The 25,398-nt window shown below is 43.5% G+C and overlaps 1 protein-coding gene across 1 annotated transcript; it reads left to right on the forward strand.

The window, feature by feature from the left end:
• The first annotated feature begins 374 nt into the window (after positions 1-374).
• Positions 375-21,297, forward strand: LOC146813229 (olfactory receptor 5F1-like). The gene is made up of 3 exons (XM_085615321.1): positions 375-484; positions 5,080-5,247; positions 20,368-21,297. Exons 2-3 carry the CDS (start codon positions 5,116-5,118, stop codon positions 21,295-21,297), a joined length of 1,062 nt encoding a protein of 353 aa, XP_085471447.1. The 5' UTR covers positions 375-484; positions 5,080-5,115.
• The last annotated feature ends 4,101 nt before the right edge of the window (positions 21,298-25,398 follow it).

Below are 25,398 nucleotides of genomic sequence, written 5' to 3' on the forward strand. Positions count from 1 at the left end.
TTGTGCATGGATAGACATACAGATGAAAGAGTGTGAAAGAAAGAGGAATCGCAAAGCTTAAATGGAGATTAAGACTGGTCGATCATAAGATTTCTTGATCGATCACGCACCGCAAAGCTCAGTGTCTCAGTAAAACCTTTCAATGCGTTCTGGACTACAGAAAAATGTGATATTATCACTCTGAAATCACACTGGATGGGCCTCAGGCAATAGTATCACGATAAAGGAACATCTGCCAGCCATGGAGAAATGACGCCAATTGTGATGAGCATCAAAGTCCTGCAGCTGTAATAAGGGCTCCAGGGAGCATGTCCCTTAGGACAGTCCACAGGTGCAGGGTGTCTGCGGGCTCCATATAAGCAGGGCTGTGAGTAAGGGGAGCTGCGCAGCACCGGAGGAGAGAACATCCTTATGAATGTCGCCCTACAAGCATTCCCTCTGACTCCAGGTCTCACCTACATCCATTCACAGCCTGTAAGAGAAGGTTTGTAATCTAAACGTGCACCAATGCCTTCTTCTGGTGACACACTTTATACTGTAAGATTGTATGAGATATTTCATCGCAAGCAAATTATAAGTATTCAAATAGTTTTCAGTGACGCCTGCAAAGGATGGTGTCTGAGACCCACTCGCTCAAGAGTGCCGGCTTGTCTCAGAATAGGGCAGCGCCGTTTGGTTACTTTGCCCTCCGGATTAAAGCACCTTCAGTGAGATGCTAAACATCTTAATTTCAATGGTTTTTAATCCACAATGGTCAGCTCTGTACACCATTTTTATAAATGTCAACAAAATAAGACCTACTATTTGTACAATAATAGTTCCTACTATGCGCAACAGGAGACAATTTAGTCAGGGAATTGTCCTGCACAAGTGGTCGAAATTGGAACTTTCTCATCCAGAGCACCCATGCCAAGAACCACCCGGAGAATTACCCTTTCCATTTCACCGAAGCTCATCCGAGAGACTCTTCTGTCTCATTGGAAGGAGCACAAGTGGGGAAGTCCAGGCCACGCGGAGGTGTGCAAGCAGCAGGGTTCATTCCGGGGGCCACTGACGTTTCCTTCTATCTCACACTTCACGAAGCTTTTTGAGCTGCCATCTTGGTTTGTGCATTTTCACCATTCGGTTCACCAGTGGACACTACGGCTCCATCACATTCCCTCGTGTTCTCCTCATCCCTCAGTAGTGTGTAGAGCACAATTACAGGGAGGCACATCTCCCAACACACAGCAGGACAGTGGGGCAGGGTGCCAGAATATTCTACCCAAAATACTGCCTGAAAGAAATATTGCATCCGGCATAGCATTTACTAAAATGATTGCTCCTTTGAATTTAATAACATAGAATCTACACAGATGGGACTTCGTTTGTCTAAAAAATATTTACACCTAAATTGTCTGACAGATGCTATTTTTGCTGGCTGTATTCCAGCATGCAGACAACATTCAAAATCACCAAGATCTAAGCTCTTGTTTTTATTCCTATAGAATCCATTTCAAAAGCACACATCAAATGCTTTTGGAAAAGGAACTGATGTGCCAGGTCACACTGGAAGTAACTGAACACCGTACACCTGTCAATGACAGTGCTATTATAAAGAACACCGTACACCTGTCAATGAAAGTGCTATTATAAAGAGATGTCTTTGCCTCATAACTGAACACCGTACACCTGTCAATGACAGTGCTATTATAAAGAACACCGTACACCTGTCAATGAAAGTGCTATTATAAAGAGATGTCTTTGCCTCATAACTGAACACCGTACACCTGTCAATGACAGTGCTATTATAAAGAGATGTCTTTGCCTCATAACTGAACACCGCACACCTGTCAATGACAGTGCTAATATAAAGAGATGCCTTTACCTCATAACTGAACACCGCACACCTGTCAATGACAGTGCTATTATAAAGAGATGCCTTTACCTCATAACTGAACACCGTACACCTGTCAATGACAGTGCTATTATAAAGAGATGCCTTTACCTCATAACTGAACACCGTACACCTGTCAACGACAGTGCTATTATAAAGAGATGCCTTTACCTCATAACTGAACACCGTACACCTGTCAACGACAGTTCTATTATAAAGAGATGCCTTACCTCATAACTAAACACCGTACACCTGTCAACTGGGCGCTCGTCCCATGGAAAGCATAATCAAAGTTTATAAAGCAAAATGCCTGTCAGTCGCCCAGTATGGCTCCACTATTTGGGGCTATACTAACCCCATTAAAATACAGAATGCAGAAAATAAATTCTTAAGATCACTTCTGTCTGTTCCCCAATCAACCCCGACATTTGCTTTACATAAAGAGTTAGGATTGGGTTACATATCTGACATCTTGAAATTAGCACCAGTGACTGGGTGGCTAAAAATTTGGCTTAATCCGGAGCTTACTTTAAATCACACCATTTTAAAAGATTGTTTAGCCCTGGACAACGCACTCAAAATCCCATGGGTAAGATATGTGAGAACTCAGCTGTCCTTAGCAGGCCGAATGGAGCTCTTCTCATCTCCAGACGAAATAATTTATGAAGATTTAAAATTAGTTAAACACACCCTGTTAAATCTATATGCTCTGGAAAGGGAAGCACAAGAGTCAAAAAAACCCATGGTAAGGAAATATTTTTTGCTCACTTCTGTTCCTGGAATGGAACCATATCTTTTGTGGGTAACAAATCCTTACCATCGCTTTCTCTTAACGAGATTTCGCTTCAATTTAATTCACTTTATCCTAGGTAACTTTGGAACCTGGGCTAGTCCTGATGACGCTGAACCCTGTGACTGCGATTGTTTTTCGGTCCAGGACACGATGCATTTTATTATGTTTTGTGGCCATTATACTGAGATCAGAAAAAGGTACCTGCTCCCTATTTTACGTACCCAGGGCTTTATTCAGGTAAAACCAGCTCTGCTATTTTTGCAACTCCTCCCTAATATACATGTAGCCTTCGCTGTCGCTAGTTTTCTAGTGGCAGGAGTACGCGTGAAGAGGCACCAAATAAGGTATAGGCATTTTATCTGCGAGAAATGAATTTCCTCTTTTATATAATGTACCCTTCTTTTTTATTGTTTTTTTTAAAATATTTATGTATGTTTTAGATGTATAAATTTTAATTGTTCTTTTTTCTTTTTCTGATAATTGTATGCAAATGCTATGATCTGATGTAATCATGTTATGTATTTTCTTGCTCGATCTTTTATGATTTTTATTAATCGAATAAAGAAAATTGACTGACTGACAACGACAGTGCTATTATAAAGAGATGCCTTTACCTCATAACTGAACACCGTACACCTGTCAATGACAGTTCTATTATAAAGAGATGCCTTACCTCATAACTAAACACCGTACACCTGTCAATGACAGTGCTATTATAAAGAGATGCCTTTACCTCATAACTGAACACCGTACACCTGTCAATGACAGTTCTATTATAAAGAGATGCCTTACCTCATAACTAAACACCGTACACCTGTCAATGACAGTGCTATTATAAAGAGATGCCTTTACCTCATAACTGAACACCGTACACCTGTCAATGACAGTTCTATTATAAAGAGATGCCTTACCTCATAACTAAACACCGTACACCTGTCAATGACAGTGCTATTATAAAGAGATGCCTTTACCTCATAACTGAACACCGTACACCTGTCAATGACAGTTCTATTATAAAGAGATGCCTTACCTCATAACTAAACACCGTACACCTGTCAATGACAGTGCTATTATAAAGAGATGCCTTTACCTCATAACTGAACACCGTACACCTGTCAATGACAGTGCTATTATAAAGAGATGCCTTTACCTCATAATAAGAGTGGATGCGCCACTGTAGGCTCAGAAAGGGCTCAGGATGCTGTGGAGCCCCATGCAAGAAGGAGCGGGGACTTAAGCTTCATCGATTGGATGGGAGGAGCCCCCTGGCATGCGGGACTCTGTTTGTTTCTAATTCTAAATGTACACACACATTCCTACTGCTGAGTCTCCATGGGTGAGGGTCCTCTCTGTCGTTGGTTGGTGTGTGAGTGGCTCATTTCGAGGTCAAGGCACTACACTAACAAAGGGATAATTTCCATATAAAGCCAATAAATGAACTACATGATTTGTCCCTTAGAGAGGGAGGATATGAATTAATCAGAAAAGTTAGGAACACAATAAAGACATATTATTTATTATACGTGTAAAACAGGAGAAAGATGAGGCGTAAATAGCTAATTAGGATTTTTTTTAATATAGTGTCCATCAACAAATATAAACCTGCGATGCATCAGTCATGTGAATGTCCCATCAAGATTAAATACACAAAACTATCGACCTATGTACGAAACATAGACCTCTGAAGTCCATGTAAAGAATCCATCATCTGAGACATGGCATTCAGGACAATGGTCCTAGGCTTCTGTGACAGAGGCGGACACTGTGTCAACGTTTTGGTCTCCAATGTCAGCCACATGTGAGACCATCTACATTAATGTGGTAATTAAACACATTTTTTAGTTGATCCAATTAGAACAAATAATCTAGTTGCAAAATATGCAAATACAGGTTAACTTAAATAGAAAAATGTGTCTGTCTATAAAAAGATGCCTGTGAAAGTTAACCAAGGTGTATGCACGGGTGACATTTAATCCTGATCAGAATTCACATGATCAATGTATCGGGGGTTTATTTGTTGGTGGACCCTGCGTATACTTAGGATTCATATAAAAAACCCTACTTCACATTATTCACCTGTCCTTACTCTTGATGTGCACGTATGATTTACACACAGTGAACATGTCACAAGACACTATCACAAGTCATGACAACCTTACCAGGGGGGCAAAACTGGTTTCCTTTTTGCATTGTTCAGTCTGTGTTTTGATGTGTGCCTTACATGATACCTCTTGTATCAATTAAGTGTCGGTTCCTCCCCCCACTAGTCATGATTATTCACACGAATTCTGCATCTACAATCAGAAGCTGATGTGAAATGTGCACAAGCAATTCAAATAAAAGATATCTTTTTTTTTGTTGCAGAAAAACATATTGTCTGACAGTGATATTGTGTTTGCCTCACATGTAGTATGAAGAATGTGTTGAACTTTGCTCAAAAGCTCGGATGCCAGTGAAGACGAGGGCGCTTGCACGGAAGAGTACCATGAATGTCACATCAGGAAACGGAACTTGCCCCCGAACTTGTGGAACATTTTTATATGCCAAACAAAGTGGTTCATTAGCCACTAGATTAAAGGTGAGAGTCCACACACATTGTCTTCTTTTCATTGGCACCAGGTGTGATGTTGATTTGTCATTGATGTCAACACTTTTGTCGTGTTAAGGTACCAACAGTCATCTTGTACCAGGAATATTTACTGCGTCTACTCCAAATTGCACTTTTATAGCGCACCGAAGCCCAAAGGGTCTCTGGGCACTAATAACCTATCGCAGCATGAGAACAGATGGGCCTTAAACTGCTGAGTCATGGTGTAAAAACTGGTACAGACAGGACAGGGATGCAGGCGCCTATGGAAAGCAATGGCGGCTTCAACGGGGAAGCGGTGCCTTGCACCTGGGTGTAACTTTGACTTTGGAGGGGCACCTCATGGAGGGGGGAGGGTTAAGATTGGCCCTGGTTAGTCAGAAGCTAGTCCGCGGAGGATCTAAACGTGAACCCAGTAACATTTATCAATATCTGAACCTCTTCTTCCAGTACATTAGAGTATCCACATGGCGATTTTCTGTACCTTCGGAGTCGGTGCTGGGGTGTGTCGGCTAAAACACTTCAAGTGATTATTGACTTCACATTTCCCTTGCTCTTGAGGTGGACACCCTTAAACACATAGGGACATATTTATTAAAACACCACGCAGCGCAGCAAGCCAGCGCGCTGCACTGCGCTGCATGATAGAGAAAGGGCAGGAATGAGCCGTATCTAACATTGTATCCTTTCCTTCCCCTGCACTGGTGCACAATGTGCTGCCTGGTGCCAATGCACGCACCCTTGCAGCATGGTGGAAGAACGCCTGCACTGAAAACAAAAGAGATTTTTTGCAGAAAGGGACACTTTTCAGCTCAAAAGCAACCCTGGGAGGCATATTCCTCTATCCATGTGTGTTGAATCATTAAAACAGGAAGTAATGAGGAGAAACAAAGGCATTTCTCCTCATTACACCTCACCTGGTGAGGCGTAGCATTGTGACGCACTCTCAGGTCCATTATACGGAGCATTCCATTCCGTTCCTAGCGCTGGCGCACTTTTGGCTGCCAGCGCCAATGCAGGCACCCTTGCGTTGCAGGCAGGATTGTTTTTCAGGGGCACCTTCTTGCACAAAACAAGCCTGAGGGGCCTGTTCCTCCCTCAATGTGTGTTGCATAATCAGCACACATAGAAAGAGGGAAAAAAATATGAGGAGAAATAAAGATATTTCTCCTCAGAAGGTGTAGCATTTTGACCCATTCCCAGATCTATCACTAATGGTACCTATGGGAATGCGTGGTTCCTGGGACAGAGTAACGCGAGGCAGTGATCTGCGCGGCCTTGTGTTACTCTAGGTTTATCAAGTAATGCAGGGCCACGTTGGGTGGACTTGCGTGGCTAGATAGATCTCACTTAGGTTTTGTGTCACTCTTTTGCCTCCTTGTGTGGCGCAAGGGCAACCAAAAGCTTCACGAATCTGGAGATAGGAGTCAATGTCCATGGACTGTACTTGGAATTCAGGAGTATACAAAGTTTACTTTTAATTTCACATGTGCTACATGGAAAGGTGAAGCAGTGCTGCTGCTTAAAATATTGCTCCAACCTTGTGAGACCGGCCATCTTTAGTGAAGAAGAATGTCCTCACCACCTAATCATGAGAAAATCCTAAGAAATACACCACAGCCTATTAAAAAATATCTGCTGAGAACAGTGCAAACTACAGGCAACAGCTGTCAAAAAAGACAATATTCTCCAAAAATAACCAAGATCTGAATGTGCTAAACATCCTACCACCTGCACCGTTTACAGATTACAGATTGCCCATCTTCTTTTTGAAGGTTGATTTATAAATACCAAGGGTATCTCTAATGGATCATATAATAGAGATACCACAGTATTCAAACACATTATTTTGAGAAAGAAAAAGCTTTTTAGTTGTTTTAGTTGAATGGAGGGATGGAAGGGAAATATGGGAGAGAAAACAATGGAAGGGTGTTGTAAATATTTAGCCAGGATGCATAAAGTCCTCACTTTCCATAACATATATGTGTATAATTTATAAACTACATAAACAATAAATCAATATATACGCATACTCAATAATAAGAAAAAAGACGGAGAGGTAAAGGTTCATGGTGAATGGAAGTTTTCAGAAAAAGTACTGGAAGTAGGAGCAATCTCATTAGCATGGAGAAAGGCAGTCACTGGTAACCATACATCATCTCTATTATGCAAATAAATACAAGAAGATGCACAAGTAATTTCCAACCTATGATAATGATGATAAATAGAGTCCCATCAAGTCTCATACACATTTTCGATGAACATTTCCAATTAACAGTTATTTTTTAAAAAGCTACTGCCAAAAATATATCAATTAATTTGGTTTTAGGATATTGGGGAGAAAACGCAATAGAAAACTGTCTGAGGTTGAGGATTCTGTGTGGGGAATCCCCCAACTGGAACTAAAACCCATAAGGAAGTGGACCCAAGCAGCTTTACATGTGAAGGGTCTGTGCCTTGAAAAGGGTTTGAGGGCTGCTAATGGCAGAACAAAATCAGACAGGTCTTGGAAGATGACTTTTAACAATGGTAGAAGTGGGAGTAGAATAGATTAAATTTTGGTTTATCGTGAGCTGTGGCCAGCCGTCATTGATATGGTGGTGACTGACAGGTTAGAAAGTGACCATAACCCTTTGACGTTGTCTTTATTTGATAGTAGTTTTATTGGCTCCCCCACCGATGATGGTAGTATTGTGCAAGCACAAGTTATGCTGACTAATGATCAGAGAAGGGTTCGTTGGCCAAAGATTGTTTCTAATGCGAACGCACGGGCTGCTATTAGGAATTTGGTTAGTTTAGCTATGTATAAACTGACCAGATGTGAGTCCGAGGAAGGGATTAAGTGTAGCATCCCGGGTATCCATAGAGAACTATTCGTGGGGCTCAAATCCTTCTTCACTAAAAGCATCCCTGCCAATGGTAAAACCAAACTTCTAAGGGAAAATTCCTGGTATGATATAAGCTGTAGAGAATCTCGCAATGCTTTATTAATAGCTATCAAATCTAGGTTACCAGAAACCATCAGGAGTTGTAGAGTTGAATACAAATCTGCCCACATAAAAGCTAAGAAAATTTGGGACGAAACTCGTTGGAGTGAGCTATACGAGGCGTGTGAGGGTAGAAACAAGTGCAAATTTTGGCACCTCCTCAAATGGGGCAGGAACCCGCAGGATATGACCCCGGTTACTCATGTTGAACCCGAACAGTAGGTTAGCTTTTTTGAAAATCAGTTTAAGTCCAGGGACAGGTTAGAAGTTGCTACTAGGTCATGTAGCGGTGAAGAAGTTTTACAGTTTGCTCCCAGTGAGGTAAAGGCAATTTTGAAATCTCTTCCGAGTGGTAAAGCCCCGGGACCTGACTGTATTCCCGCAGATTTATTTAAGCAGGAGCAGGACCTATGGGTCCCTTATCTGATCATTGTAGCTAATGCCCTGGCTAGTGGAGCATCGGTTCCGGATTCTTGGTTCGGGGCAGAGATATTGGCGATCTATAAGAAAGGTGATCACTCTGCCCCGGCCAACTATCGCCCGATTAGCCTTATAGATGCTGTTCAAAAAATTATAGTTCGTCTGCTATTGGGTCGTATTCAGAGTTGGATCTCCGAAAATGATATACTAACGCCATTACAGGCAGGTTTTCGGATGCATGTCGGAACCATTGACCAAGCTTTCAGGTTTATTCTTTTATATTGGAAGGAAGTTTATCTTGGGGGTGGCATGCTTTTTGCAGCCTTTGTGGACCTAAGGTCTGCATTCGATTCTGTGCCAAGGTCCAAACTGTGGAAAGTCCTCCGGGAGATGGCTATGCCGCCAGAACTACTGAGGCTGTTGATTAACCTGCATGAACATACATATGCCCAGGTTCGCTGGGGAAAACCTGGGGAGGTGACAGCAAGATTTGAGGTGTCCAAAGGGGTAAGACAAGGATGTGTACTGGCCCCCACCCTGTTTTCCTTGTTTATTAATGGGGTCATAAATTACTTTTTAAACTTCCTGACAGATGCACCTTCCATAGCTGGTATGAAAGTCCCCTTGCTCATGTTCGCGGATGACACTCTTTTAATTTCTAAGACGCGACAGGGGCTACAGTTAGCACTATCCCGTTTCGAGTTGTTTTGCCGCGATCATAAGCTTGAGGTAAATGTGGGGAAGACCAAGTTTATGGTCCTTCGTGGTGCTAGACCAGTAAAAGCTAGGGTTGAAATGGGTGGAGCCACTCTGGAACAGACATCTACCTTTACCTACTTGGGGGTCACTTTTAGTGACAATCTAAGCTGGAAGTCCCAGACTGACCTCTTCACCCTTAAGCATATACGATTAGGTGGAGCCTTACTTAAAGAACATAGGCATTCTATAACTAAACCTATGGCTCCCCTGATTAATATTTATGGGTCTAAAATTCTTCCAGCGGTAATGTATGGTGCTGAATTATGGGGGTTTAGTAATTTGGATTCCCTGAGGGTGGCACAAAACAAATTCCTTAGGTCCGCAGTAGGGTTACCACAATCATCCCCACGTATACCCCTCTTATATGACCTAGGTTGTCAGCCTGTTGAGGACATGGTGCGGTATAGGCCGCTGGCGTTTTGGCGACGCCTGTGGACTACTCCAGAACTGTCCCTATATGCCAAGGCTCTGCTAGAAGTTAAAGCCCTGGGGGGCTCTCATAGGATCAGCTGGCTGTCTGAAATCAAAATTATTTTGATTGATATGGGGATGGGTGAGTTATGGACCAACCCTGAGACGGCTATTTTCCCCCCAAAAAAGATCTTTAGGGACACCTATTGGCAATGGATGAAAGTTAAGCGTCATGCTTCCCTGACAGGCAGTTCTTTGACTATAACATATCTTGCTGTCAAGGATGATTCCTTTTTTGAAGTATATTGGGACCTAATAACAAAGCTGCAGGATCGAAAACTTTATCATCAGTTTAGACTTGGCACCCTTCTGTTACGTTGTTTTACAAAAAGTTGGAATACATCTGGTAATGATAAATGTCCCCTATGTGAGGATAAGATTGAAACAGTCGATCATTTTCTCTTTGTCTGCCCAGAGTATCTCCAACCAAGACGGCTGTGGTTGCGCCCTGTATGAAGTGAACTGGGCGTTAGATCAGCGCAGGCTGCCAGCAGAATACTGAAGTCTGATTCATCAATACATGTTGTTATTGGTGTGGCTAAATGTATTAGTTGGGCATGGCTCCTACGGAACCAGAGGATTAGTCCCTAACTATCTGGCCCCAAATAATGTTGAGACTAACGTGGTATAGGTTTTAATAGATTCAAGTCGCTTGTAAAATTGTATATTTAATATCTTTTTATTAATACTGATTTTAATGTGTTATTTATTTAACTGGTTTATTATGATTATTGTGTCAAGTTATATTTCTATTATTTTTAACTAATTGTATATGATGAAATGTTACTATGTCCTTTATGATGAAATACTCGCAATAAAGACTTTTTTTTTTTGGCAATAGATAAAGTCCCTAAAAAAAGATTAGGTATGTTAAAAGGTTGGAAGAACTGAAATACCTCTGTAATTTGAACCCACATCTTGTACCACAATTATAATGTATTGGGCACTAAAATAACATATGAATATTATCACTGTCAAGACTGAAAGACCAACATTTAGTTGATTTATCCATAGAGACCATAGCACAATTGTAGTGTAAAGTCTGCAATGAATAAAAATCAATGTATGAGTCATGTTAGATTGGGATATTTTATAAATACAAAGCCTAATCTTATTTCAGAATAGAATATTCCAGGTAATACCTTTGTCATATTCCCAAAGGAGTTCTCTTTTGGACCATATAGGGTTAGGAGGTAAAATAGGCAAAATTATGGAAGCTTTGGGGCAATAAGAAAGGATTCTAGACAGCTCCCAATTGAAAATAATAGAGGGAGAATTATCCTGTAAGGTGAAAAAAACATTCATGATAGTTTTAAGAATCAATGAAAAGCAGGCATGATAAGAAGAAGGACAAATAAATATATGCCTGAATTTGGAAAAAGTAAAGGGGAGCATATCCTTAAAGAAATTGTTATATCCACAGAATGCCTTTGTCTTTTCAAGACCCCCAAAAGACAAGTCTGTTTTGTTTTTTAATATGTTTGGTATTCCAGATAGGAATGGCTAAGAAGGTGGATTGGGAGAGTATAGCAGGATAATATACTCACTGAAGCTTAAAACAAATTTGTTGGAAAAGGGGAGTGGAGGTAAGTAGAGATTTAGAAATAAAAGATAGAATTTCTCATGGGAAAAAAAGGATGAAGTAACTATATCTATATCTACCAAGAGAGTATGATAGGGAGAATGTGTTTCTAAAGTCCAAACTGAAAATTGGTGAAATCCAAAAGCTTTAAAGTATTGACTAAAACCTAGGATGTGTCCACCTCCTTCTAACTTATATTGCTCAAGTAGGAAGAGAGAGAGTCTGCCTTTTTTATTACCCTAATAAGATTTAGTATTATTCACTGGCATCATAAAGACCATTTAGTGGATGAGCAGAAACAGCATAATTTTAATGGAATCCAAACATTCCCACCATGACAAAAAGTAATTGGTTCCATGATGTGAATAATTTGTCAGTATGAGTTAGGAATTCTTTGCAGTTAAGAGTAACAGAATCCTGAACAGAGTGTGTAAACCAAATGCCTAAATATTTTTTTTGTGAAGGGGCCGATTGAAAGGAAGAGGTGTTAAAGGAATGTTTTATTTATTTATTTAGTGAGTGTATTTCAGTTTTATCCATATTAACTTTGTATACTGAAACCTCAAAAAAGGAAATATTTCTGTTGGTAATGCTGGAAGTGATAATTCAGGGTGGGGAATTCTCTGCTGCCAATTGTAAAGATTGATTACCACATGGAAAACCTGTTATGGACAAGTTCTGTCTAATGGGAGATAGGAAGGCAAAACAAATAGGAAAAGAGGATATCCCTGACAAACTCCACAGAAAAGCGGGAAATATGAAGAGGTCAATTAACTAGCTAATAATTACGGTTTAGGAGAATGGTCTAGGAGTGAATTTAGGGCAATAATCTTTGGGCCAAATCCTTACCAAGATAAGGGTTCTGAGCGCAAATGCCAAATTTATCCTCCCAAAAGCCTTTTCCTCATCAATAGTTATTGGTGCTAGTTGGAAATTTAAGAATAGGGGTTTTGCTTCCTACATTAAGAAACAAATGAGAATTGTCAGATGCTAATCTTCCATTTATCATGCATGACAGGTCTTTATTGAGAAGATGAGACAGAAAGACCTCAATGTAAAAAGCAAGAGTTTGTGCTAATATTTTTATTGGCAACACAAGGGAGCTATGCCTATATTTTTTTAAGTGAGCAGGACCTTTGCCATCTTTATGAATAGGAGAGATCGTGTTTTCTTGAAAAGAAGCTGAAGTGTGATCAACTGTGGTGAGAAATTGGAATAGTTTTAATAAGTGAGGTATAGAAAGGTTTGAAAAGTGAAAAAAACTCACCAGACCAGGTGCCTACCCCTTTCATGAGTAGATAGGTGCTCACAAGATCTCCAGCTTGGTTATATATGTTTCTGGTGAATTAGAATCAAGATGTGTAGGAATGGATTTGGGGGGGTACATTGGAGCTAGGAGTCAATGTGAACAGACTGTACTTGGGATTCAGGAGTATATAAAGTTATGATGTGGTGAGGGCAATGTAAGTGGTTTTATAAGTCTTTTAATTTAATTTGACCTCCTCCGCTGTCTGTCTGTCGACTCCCCCATCTTGCCACACCCTGCCATTCCCTCCCCACTGCTCTTGCCTCTGCTAGATGCCACTGCACACTAAAGGTGCCAGGTTTAGCTGCTGACATCATGGGGGATCTCAATACCACTCATATCTGAGTCCATTGCACCCATGCTCCGCCACACCATCAACCGCTCCCTGGCAAACGCCTCATTCCCCAATGACTGGAAACATGCCAAGATCAACCCACTCCTGAAGAAGCCCTTGGCAGACCCCACTGACCTCAAGAACTACAACCCATCTCCTTGCTCCCGTTCCCAGCGAAAGTCATTGAGAAAGCCATCAACAGCCAACTCGCCTCCTTCATCGGAGAGCACAACATACTTGACTCCTCCCAATCCTACTTCAGAAATAACCACAGCACAGAAACTGCCCTCCTCTCCGCAACAGACGACATCCGCTCCCTTCTGGCCAGAGGAGAAACAGTAGCCCTCATCCTCCTTGACCTCTCAACGGCCTTTGACACAGTCTCTCACCACACACTACCAAGCAGACTCCACGACGCAGGGATCCAGGACAAGGCCTCAACTGGATCCACTCCTTGCTCTCCGGAAGAACGCAGCAGGTCAGACTCCCTCCTTTCCTCTCGGACCCTACATGAACCACATGCGGAGTCCCTCAGGGAACCTCCCTCAGCCCCACGCTCTTTAACATCTGCATGGCTACGCCTGCACCATTGTCAAAACCTACAAACTCAACATTGTGTCATACGCAGATGACACCCAACTCATCCTCTCCCTATCCAGCGAACCCAACACCACCAGACACAACTTTTAAGAAGGCATGGAACCTGTCGCCAAATGGATGAAAAGTAGCTGCCTCCAACTCAATACCAACAAAGCAGAAGTATTCATCATGGGCCCAAACCCCTTTGCCTGGAACGACACCTGGTGGCTCCCCACCCTCAGAAGCCCACCCATGCCCACGGATCACGCACGCAACCTTGGATTCATCCTCAACTCTGAACTCAAAATGGGCCGCCAAATAAACTATGTCACATTCTCCTGCTTCCACACCCTCTGCCTCCTATGTAAGAACTTCAAATGGATCCCCCTCGAGCACAGAAAGACCACCACTCATGCCCTCATCACCAGCAGACTCAACCACGGATACGCACTCTATGCCAGAATAAACAAAAACCTCACCCGCAAGCTACAAAACATCCAGAACACCGCCGCAAGACTGGTTCTCAACCTGCCAAGACACTGCCATATCTCCCAGCACCTGCGCACAATCCACTGGCTCCCCGTCGAGACTAAAATCACCATCAAGAATCTCACCCAAGCACACAAGGCCCTCCACGACACCGAACCAGCATACCTGAACAGCCGACTTAGATTCCACGCACCCCAAAGGACCCTACGTTCAGCCCAGCTCTCCTATGCTGTGGTGCCCCGCACCAGAAAGACCAGATCGAGAGGGCGCTCCTTCTCCTTCCTCACGGCAAGAGCCTGGAACACCCTACCACTCCATCTCAGACAGACAACATCACTCCCAATCTTCGCGAGAAACCTCAAAACGCGGCTGTTCGACAGACCACCTCATTGATGGACTGGAACCTGCACCCTCCCCAGCGCCATGAGACCCTTACGGGTAAGTAGTTGTGCTTAAACTACACCTGATTGATTGATTAATTGATTACCTGTTCCTGGAGCTGGTGAGATTGAATTTGCATTGCAAATCTGCATTAAACACCTCAGTGTCACAGTGTGAGCTGCCACATGCACGTTGACACAAAACAGGTCACATCTGGAACATCAGATAGATGCAAAGAATATTTGCCCTAACCCTTGTGTTGTAGCAGAGATATTGTTGGAGGGAGGGCCACCGGGTAGTCAGGGAGACTATTCCGGGCACCTTCCTACCGCAAAGGTATAGCCGAGCGCCGCTGAGAAGCCCCCTCGGGGAGGTCTTTCTCCTAGGATCGTACTAGGCCCAGTAACACCACCACACAGGACTCAATAGCAGTTGCAAGATTAGATTCTTTATCGGCAGTAATACGGGCAATATTTACAGAGGGATCGAGGGATCCTATCAGAGTCTCAATGTTCGTTAAGAGGATAGGGTAGCGGGACAGTCTTAGTACCAACCAGGTACGGGAGGGCTCTTTGCCAGACCTTGGATGCTGGTCTCAGAGCGGCTCGGACGTGGAGAGCCGCGACGGCGTCTGCAGGGCTCTGATGGTAGTTCCGCTTAGGTCGAGCCGCGACACGGTCAGCAGGGCTCTGGTGGTCAGTCCGCTTCGGTCGAGCCGCGACGAGGTCAGCTGGGCTCAGGTGGTAAGGATCAACAAGGTCGGGCCGCGACAGCGTCAGCAGGGCCCCAAAGGTTCGTGAAGGTCTTTAAGCACGGTGGAGCCGCGACGTCGTCAGCAGGGCTCAAGTGGTGGTTCAAGGTGAGTCTTCTTCCGTAGGGTCAGCCGCGATCCGATCAGCAGGGCTCTTGACTCCAGGATACAACTACTGCCCTGTTGTCGGGTCGCCCCAGATATAGGACGGGAGCCCTTTGATGTCCGGACCCTTGCACCCGGAGGGGGCGGAGAGGCCGGGTAGGGGGCGGCCAGACGCCCAGCAGGAGAGGCGCCAGGCCCCAGAGAGCTGTGGGGCGGTCACACCCAGGTGTGGAGAGACGGTTGGGGGTCCCATCGATACTGCCCTCCGCCGGGAGTGGGATGGGCTCACGTGGTATCCCCCGGGCCAGGGGTTGGCGTCGCGTTGTCGGGCCTCGCTGGGAGCGAGGCCGGGTAGAGCAGGGTCATACAGATGGTCACGTGGAGTGACGTGCAATCCAAGATGGAGGAGTCCTGATGCGCATGGGACCTCGTGCGGCTTAGCGCGGGGAAACAGGACCACGCCACGAGGCCGGCTCCCACACGCGTCCCCCCCAGCTGAAGGCAGGGAGAGTCACCCATCTTCTTGGGGGTTCTCCTCGCCGAGGCGGAAGAATCGGGACAGGCCGTCAGCATTGGCGTGGTCATTGCCGGGCCGGTGTTCTACAGTGAAGTCCATCCCTTGCAGTGAGATGGACCAGTGCAACAGTTTGGGGTTCTCGCCCCGCATTTGCATGAGCCACCGCAAGGGCCGGTGGTCAGTCTGGACCCTGAAGTGGGTACCGAAAAGGTAGGGCAGGAGCTTCTTGAGAGCCCATACCACAGCGAAGGCCTCCCGCTCGATGGTGCTCCACCTCTGTTCTCGCGGCAGCAGTCGGCGGCTGATAAAGGCCACCGGTCGGTCGAGGCCCTTGGCGTCCAGCTGGGAGAGGACTGCCCCGACCCCGTACTCCGATGCATCGGTCTGGACTACAAATTCCTTGCTGTAGTCAGGGGCCTGTAGCACAGGGGCAGCGCACATGGCCGCCTTGAGAGCATCAAACGCGGTCTGGCAGCGGGGCGTCCAGTGCACCGTCTTGGGCCGCTTCTTCAAAGTGAGTTCCGTAAGGGGGCCCACAATGCTGCCATAATCCTTTATGAAGCGTCGGTAGTAACCTGTGAGGCCTAAGAAGGCCCGGACAGCGGTTTGGGTGGCGGGAGGCTCCCACGCCTGGATGGCGTCGACTTTTAACTGGAGGGGGGCCACCTGGCCACTCCCCACCTGGTGGCCCAGATAGGTCACAGAGCCTTGACCGATCTGGCATTTACTGGCTTTAATGGTGAGCCCGGCTCTTTGGAGAGCGGCCAGGACTTCCCCAAGGTGTCCTAGGTGCGCGGCCCAGTGGTCGCTGAAGATAGCAATGTCATCGAGGTAGGCCGCGCTGAAGGCTTCGAGACCGGCCAGGACCTTGTTTACCAGCCTCTGAAAGGTCGCTGGGGCGTTCTTCATGCCGAAGGGCATCACCCGGAAGTGGTAGTGGCCATCGGGGGTAGAGAAAGCTGATCGTTCTTGTGCGCCGGGAGTGAGCTTGATCTGCCAGTACCCAGCGGTGAGATCAAAGGTGCTTAGGTAGCGGGCGGCCCCTAAGCGATCAATCAGCTCATCGGCTCGTGGCAAAGGGTGGGCATCGGTCTTGGTAACTGCGTTCAGGCCCCGGTATTCGACACAAAATCCGAGTTCGGGGGCCGTGCCGGGGGCGGCGGCCTTTGGTACCAAGACTACCGGGCTGGCCCACAGGCTGTCGGAAGGCTCGATGACTCCGAGGGCGAGCATCTTGGCGACCTCGGTCTTTATGCAGGCTCGGACTCGGTCAGGCACTCTATAAGCGCGGTGTCGTACAGGGGGGCTATCCCCCGTGTCCACGTCGTGGACGCACCAGGGGGTCACCCCGGGCGTGAGAGAGAAGAGTGCAGCGAAGGGTTGCAGCAGCTTCTGGCAGTCATGGCGCTGTTCTGGTGTCAGGGTGGCGGAGAGGCAGACGCCCTCCAAGGAGCCGTCTTGGGTCGAGGACCCCAGGAGGTCTGGTAGGGGCTCGGAGTCACTTTCACCCCCATCGTCAGTAGCCAGCAGTAAGCTTAGTTCAGTTCGGGCAAAGTGGGGCTTGAGCCGGTTGGCGTGCAGGACCCGGAGGGGGTTCCTCGGAGACTCCATGTCGACCAGGTACGTGACGGGGCTCTTCCTCTCAACTACCTTGAAGGGCCCGGTTCACTTGTCCTGCAGGGCGCCGGGGTCCACGGGTGACATGACCCAGACCTGCTGGCCCGGCTCAAACTCGACGGCGGAGACATTCTCGTCATACCAGCGATTCATGTCTTCTTGGCTGGCTTCAAGGTTGGCTTCTGCCAGGGCCCGGAACTTCCGAGTCTGGTTCCGCAGGGTCAGGAGGTACCGGTAGACGTCGGGCGGGGCACTTTGGACGTTCGCCTCCCAACCCTCCTTGACCAGGCTGAGGGGCCCTCGGACGGGGTGCCCATACAACAGTTCGAAGGGGCTGAAGCCCAGGGACTTCTGTGGTACCTCCCGGTAGGCGAACAGGAGGCAGGGCAACAGGACATCCCATCTCCTCCTGAGGGGCTCTTCCAGGTCCAGTCATGTGGCCTAGAAACAGACTCTATGCACAAAATAGCCAGGGCAGGAAAATGGCAACTTTTTAAAAGTTACGTTTTCAAAACTAGGGCTTAAAATCGGGCTTTACCATTAAGGATATTTTAAGTAAAAAATTCTTAGACACCAATCGAGAACACCCTACGTGCTCCTAAAAAACAACACCTAATAAATCTGATAAGGCTTCCCAATGTTATCCTATAGAGAAGGTGGTCCTCTCACTAGTGAAAAACACCTTTAGGAGTTTTTATAATATCATAGCCTGCAAAACATAAAAGTAAAGAGCCAACCTTTAAATTACAATGCACCCTGTCTTATGGGATACCTATGGACTACCCTATGGGTCATTTATATGCAATAAAAGAGGATTTAAGGCTTGCAGAATACATTATTTTGCCAATCCGAAATTGCTGTTTAAAACTGCACATAGACTTGGGACATGTTTTAAGAGGCTACATAAGTAGGTAGCAAAATTAGTGCCGAAGGTCCACTAGTAGCATTATATTTATAGGCCATAGGTATATGGAATACCAATTTAATAGGGACTTATAAGTAAGTCAAATATGGCAATCAGGTGTCAATCAATTTTACAATGTTTTAGGGATAGAACACTTGTACTTTACCCAGTGGTAAAGTCCACTTAGACTTCAAGTCAGCAAAAAGAGAATTCAGAAAAAACATGAGGTTGAAGGCAAAAGGATTGGGTTAACACCATCCTCAGGCTGACAAGTCTAACAAAAAGGAAGGCTTAGGCATGTCAAAAGGGGTTATTCAGACAGGTCAAATTTGCAGTTAAAACCTGCATAGCTAGCCTACTGGTGATAGGCCTGAAGTTATGTTTAGGTTGTTATTTTAGTGGATGGCACAATGAGTGCTGCAGTCCATTTGTGAAAATTAACTTACAGGCCCTGGTTGCACCGTGTTACCATTTACTAGGGGTTTATTGGTAAGTTTAATACGCTAATTTGGTGTATAACAGTTTTCATAATGTTAAAAAGAGGAACATCAGCACTTTATAATTGGTTAGCAGGGGTAAAGAGAGCAAATGTCCACAGCCAGAAACGAAAACAATCTCTCTATACTATCATTCAAATCTTCACTCAGTACTCTAATTACAAAGGCCTTTACTAGTAATGTAATCAGATATTCTATGCAGCTGGAAAAAAATAAGTTTCAAGATCTGTAGTGTACATTCTATCACATAAAGGGACCGGTAAGAAAAGTTGTCTCACATACACACCACATCATGAAATGTTGTCAAAGTTAATTGACTTAAAGGTTTTAATTTGTCCATTCACCATGTTCTATTATATGTGTGTTTGGTATGCATGATGCCCTAACCAAACATTTATTTTTTTACAAAAAAATATTCCTGCTGTGCTTCAGCATCGTCAGTGAAAATATCTCAACAAACATCTGGGGAACTTCAGATATGTTGGCAGCCATACAATTGTTTGACAGAGGTGCAAACTTCACCTCCCTGAAGCTTGGCTGCCCTTTCAATTATCTTTGATTATATCAATTAACCTTCAACACATTTTCAAAACTGAACTCACAACAGATCAAGAGATGGTGGTTAGACTTTAAGTCCCATCCATCAAAACACATCAGAATATTTGGGGAGAATTGGAAAATGGTAGGTTGAACGTCATTCTTCTACCTCTGTACGAATAAAAAGCTCTCTAATTAATTCTATAAGAGGTTAACAGTACTTCCCATTACCAAGTCTTTCACTGCCAGTCTTTACCATACTCTTTTGACATACATGTGCCTTTTATGCCTCCTCAATTAAGTCTATGCTCTTAAAGTAATTTTCTTTCAAAGCATCCCTTTGCTGTGCTGCCAAATTGCAAGTTCTAGGAAGTGCATGACAGCTTAGGACAACCCACCATAAATAAATGTACCACAGATGAAATCAAAAGAAGATCCTTCACCTTTGAATTCAAGCAAAGCAAATAAGATGGTTAATGATTTTTTTACTCTGGTGAACTTCGTCATTGCAGAACTTCCTCAATTGTAGACCAGCACAAACTTTCAAACCACTAGAGGTAGGGCGTGGTTATAAAAGTGTGACTTTTTTCTGGGATTTAATGCAGGATTTCTTTAGGATTACTACAGGCCAGTTGCGATTGATGTCCCCTAAGGCCACACAATTATTATTTTTAATTTTGTGACTTTGCATGTTACAAAACTTGCAAAGTTTAAAAAGAAATGTTGCAACTCACTTAGATTTGCAAATGTGCACAGCAACTGCATGGCGTTACACTTGTCTTCTTCATTTGTTTGTTGGAAAGTGCCCAAAGTCATTTCATAAAGCATGTACACTTTCAAATAAATCTAAACAATGTATGTATTTTTCATTATAGATGGGAAATGGAAATCAGACATTTTGGACAGAATTCATTCTTGTGGGTTTCTCTGATCTTCTGAAATTGCAAGTTCCCATCTTTATTGGATTTCTGCTCTTATACATTATGACCATTTCAGGTAACCTTACTGTTATAGCTGTTATTTACTCAAACTCACACCTCCACACTCCCATGTATTTCTTCCTTACAAACCTGTCTTTTCTGGACATCTCTTACACTTCTGTCACGTTTCCTCAGATGCTGGCCAGCTTCTTTCCTTCAAAAAGAAACATCAATTTTCTACAATGTATGTTGCAGTTGTACTTTTTCTTATCCATGATTGCAACAGAATTCCTTCTGCTGACCATCATGTCTTTTGATCGCTATGCAGCCATCTGTAAACCTATGCAATACACCCTGATCATGAATAAGTCTGTATGTCTACAAATGGCCAGCGGAGCCTGGATCGTTGGCTTCCTGTCACCAGCATTTTATACTGTCCTTATATCGAAATTCTCCTTCTGTAAGACTCATGAAATTAACCATTTCTTCTGTGAAGCCGTCGCTCTGCTGAAGCTGTCCTGCACCAGCACTCTTACCATTGAAAGAATGACTTTTATCATTGATGCTATAGTGGTGATATTCTCATGGATTTTAGTTATCACTTCCTACATCAAAATTATCTCAGCCATCATGAAAATCCAGACTAACACTCAGAGATATAAGGCCTTCTCCACCTGTGCCTCTCACCTCACAGTGGTCATTTTGTTTTATGGAGCCATCATGTTTGTCTACTTCAAACCAGTTTCCATGTACTCAGTGAGTGAGAGCAAAATATTCTTCTTGGTCTACAATGGTGTAGTCCCAGTCTGCAACCCCATCATCTACACTCTTAAAAACAAAGAATTCAAAGATGCCTTGAAAAGAAAGAGACACATAAGATTCTAGCAAGTAGGATAATTTAATACAATGTACCATTTATTTACTGTGGCGTCACTAAAAATGTTACAAACATACTTTTTAGATAGATTTTACCTGCATGTTGTCAAGGTATAGGACCATCTGAGATGGCCTAATGTGTAACATGTATGTTATTTATTGGTCCTCATAAGCCATGTGGGCATGATAGTGGGTGCCTATTGATATCATAAAGTTTTTGCTTCAGACCCATGTCCGCCTGGAAGAAGCATTGACATGTACAGTCCATTGACAGATTGCACTTATCTAATATTTTATTTCAATTGTTATATGTTATATGTTAAGGATAGGAATGAAAATCTGTATACCATCCAATGTTGTATGTCATGAGTGGTGGAGGAGGCAGACAGCACTAGAAATATGGGACAATGGGGTCCCCTGTCTGCATTACATAATTTACTGAGGCAACATTGCGCTAGGTCAAGACTGCCAGTAGGGCACAGGGACGTGTGAATCACATAGATTCCTTCAACAACAACAGGGTGATGGATAGAATGATTGAATTTATCTGAACCACTGGCAATCAATTGGGACATATCCCAGTACATCATTTTTTGCACACTATGCTGCCTCAGATTAGACCAAGCCATATGCATATTAGTCTTGACCTTTCTTTAATAGGAATAGTCCAGCCAAAACTTATAGGCCTGGTCCTCTCTGAGCCGGAACACAAGCAACCCAAGACCGGTTTTGCCCTGATTATGGCTCATGAGTCAGATACAGCTTGGATTCAGTGGCACAGTGAGCATGAGACCCATGTCTGGACATGCTCATGGAACTTACAGCATCAACTACAAAAACAACAAGGTTATGTATGGAAATCTTGTATTATTCTCAGCCATTGACAATCCACTAAGCACCCGCACTTTGGACCCAGTTATATGCAAATTAGTCCTGATCCTTCTACTACAGGAACAGTCATCCCTAAACTGGAACACTATCAACCTAAGACTGGCCTCATTCGATTAGATTTCATCAGTATGTTACAGCTGATGTCCAGTTGCACAGTGCACATAGGACCCCTGTTTGGGCATCCCTGTTACACTTAGGATATCAGCAACAAAGTGATGGATGGAATTCTTGAATTAATATTAGCCACTGATGATTGCTTGGGCCGCATCTAACTGCATAGTTTTTTGTCCACCATGCCAAATTTGGACCCCGCCATATGCAAATCAGTCTTGAACCTGTTACAATAGAAGCTGATTCCAACGCATCTCTTGGTAAATGAAAAATGGGTTAACATTTTGTGCCTTCCACTCTCCTTAGCATCTCCCTGGTGTATAATATTTCCAGGGGCAGATATTTGAGAAAAGTGAAACATACACTGTTTTGCATACTGAATAAGAAATCTGAAATATTGCAGGTGCAAATTTATCAGTTTTCCTGATAACCAAGCCCTAAGAGTTTTGTACTGCATCTCATGTGGATACTTTACTATGCTCCTCCCTAAGCCCTTAAATGTGGTGCTGCTCATTTCTACTATGTCTACTTTCATGGAGGTGGGCATTGGCATAGACACCAAACACCAAATATTTCCCAAAGTTAGAGAGCTTCTTTTAAATGTTCCTCTCCTCACACCGTCATACCATGCCACCGAGTGAAACTCAGGAGCTTGGCATGGTGGTGTTAGACAGTAGACTATCCAGATGGCTTGAGGCCCAAAGGACCACTAGTTCATGTTTGACCAAAGTCTTCTGCTTGAGCCTTAACCACTGTGTCATTCCTCCTCAGGGTGGGGAGCAGAGGACTATCCAGAGCCCATGAAACCAACAACCATACTGAGCCCATGGAACCAACAAACCTTGTTACCGCGATCGCAAACAGATTGCAATACACACATGTGGTCTGTGGACATTTCCTCCAATTTGCCTCAATGGCAACACTAAGGACAGCAGCATACCAATCCACACCTGCAAAAGAGGGTTTTTCAATAATTTTGACAGCTCAAATAAAGAAGATGGTATCCATTTTTAATCATCCAAATGAGAGATCGAATTTCATGAGAAGGCAACGCCCACTCCTAACTTTTAAGCATTTTGAGTGGCATCTGTGGCCAAAAGTAGTCTTATGTGTTTTACACTGAATAAAAACTCCATGTCTGGTTAATTTGTGTTCACTCTTGCAAAAAAACATTTTTTTCTAAAGATTGACCCCTAAATTCTTTCTCTGTCAAAGAACAGCAGTATAAAGGCCTGGCAACCCGTCTCCTCTCATACTTTTGAAACTCAAGCTGGTACATGGTTTATCAATCAGTGTTTTAGCTAATCTACCAAAAGTGACAAAGAAAAATCCCTTGTGCATTCACTTCCTCTCAACGCAAATTCTGCTATCCAAAAATTAATAACAAAAACATTAGTTGAGACTGTTTCCTAAATTCAAGATATTAATCTGAAATTCAATGACATTTCTCCCCTGTAAGTTATAGATCACCGACACAATATCAAATCAATAATATTGCGATACAAAAATATTGTGTCAAAAAATATTGATTACAGAACTATTGTGTCCTTCAGATTATTATCACTAAAAAACTAGAACATTATCATGTATATATATATGTATGTATATATATATAGTCACTGAAAAAACCATAGGTTTTATGGAAAGTTATAGTTAGTTAGACATTTCACTCATACAAAACCAGAGAAATTCGGCCATTATAGTTAGTTGAGCTAACTATAACTCGCGCCCCCGCAATGCAATGCTGATGACATCACATATTACATAATTCATGACATGGTCAGTGGCATCACTGATGAAAACACTGATGACATCTGAAATGACATCACTGATGACATCATCCACTTGATAATCTGATGTACCTCCTCACACCCTAATATAACTTTTGATACACCCACTATAAAATGCAGACTACCATTTTTGAAACCATAGACACACCAATACCAGTTGCTACATACCCACTCACTGATTCCTAGGTCTACACACATATCCACTCATTCATCCATACAGTTAGTCATACATGCAGTCACTCATCAATCCGGCACTATCATATGCACTCATATACCTATACAGACACTCACACACCACCACTCACCCATAGAGTTACTCACAAACCTAGTCAGTCATGCAAAGAAGCAATCACACTTCCAGTTACTCACCTATACAGTTATACACACACCACTTCACTTATTCATACAGATACTACCACATACTCTCTGACACTCTCACAATCACTCATGCCCATATATAATCATTTATATACTCCAACACTCACATATACTGCCTTTCACATATGTAGTTACTCACACAAGTACCAATGAGATATCCATTCACTCACCAACACACCCATACACACACTCCCCCACCCATACAGCCCTTCACAGATGCTCTCTTGAACCCCTATACCCAGTGAATCACCTACTCACACATCTATGCACAGAGTCACATACCACCTACCCACCCACCGAGATACTGAAGCACCCATACAGATACACAGACAACGTATCAATAACCCATATAGACACTCATGTAGCTACTCACCAACCCATGCAGCCGTTTACACACCAACTGAAAGACTAATACAGACATTCACTTAGTTTAGTCAATAACCCATACATTCAGTAAGACTCGACTAATCACTCACTTATAAAAACAGTCACGCACCTACTAAATCATCCAATCAGACACTTATACACCCACTCATTCTTCAATAAACCTTGGCATATATATATATATATATATATATATATATATATATATATATATATATATAAAACATATTTAAACTTTACAGAAACACATATTCAATGGATGTTGTCATCAGTGATGTCATTTGAGATGTCTTCAGTGATGTCATCAGTGATGTCACTGACCATGTCATCAATTATGTAATATGTAACGTCATCAGCAGTGCATTGCGGGGGCGGGAGTTACAGTTAGCTCAACTAACTATAACGGCCACATTTCTCTGGTTTTGTACGAGTGAAATGTCCAACTAACTATAGTGTCCCTGAAACCTGTGTTTTTTGTGGTGAATTTCTAAGGTTTTTTAAATGCAAATCTCTAACTATAATGTCCCGGAAACCTATGTTTTTTTCAGTGAATTTC

The sequence above is a fragment of the Triturus cristatus genome, chromosome 7 (genome assembly GCF_964204655.1).
Source record: "Triturus cristatus chromosome 7, aTriCri1.1, whole genome shotgun sequence".
NCBI classification, from domain to species: domain Eukaryota; kingdom Metazoa; phylum Chordata; class Amphibia; order Caudata; family Salamandridae; genus Triturus; species Triturus cristatus.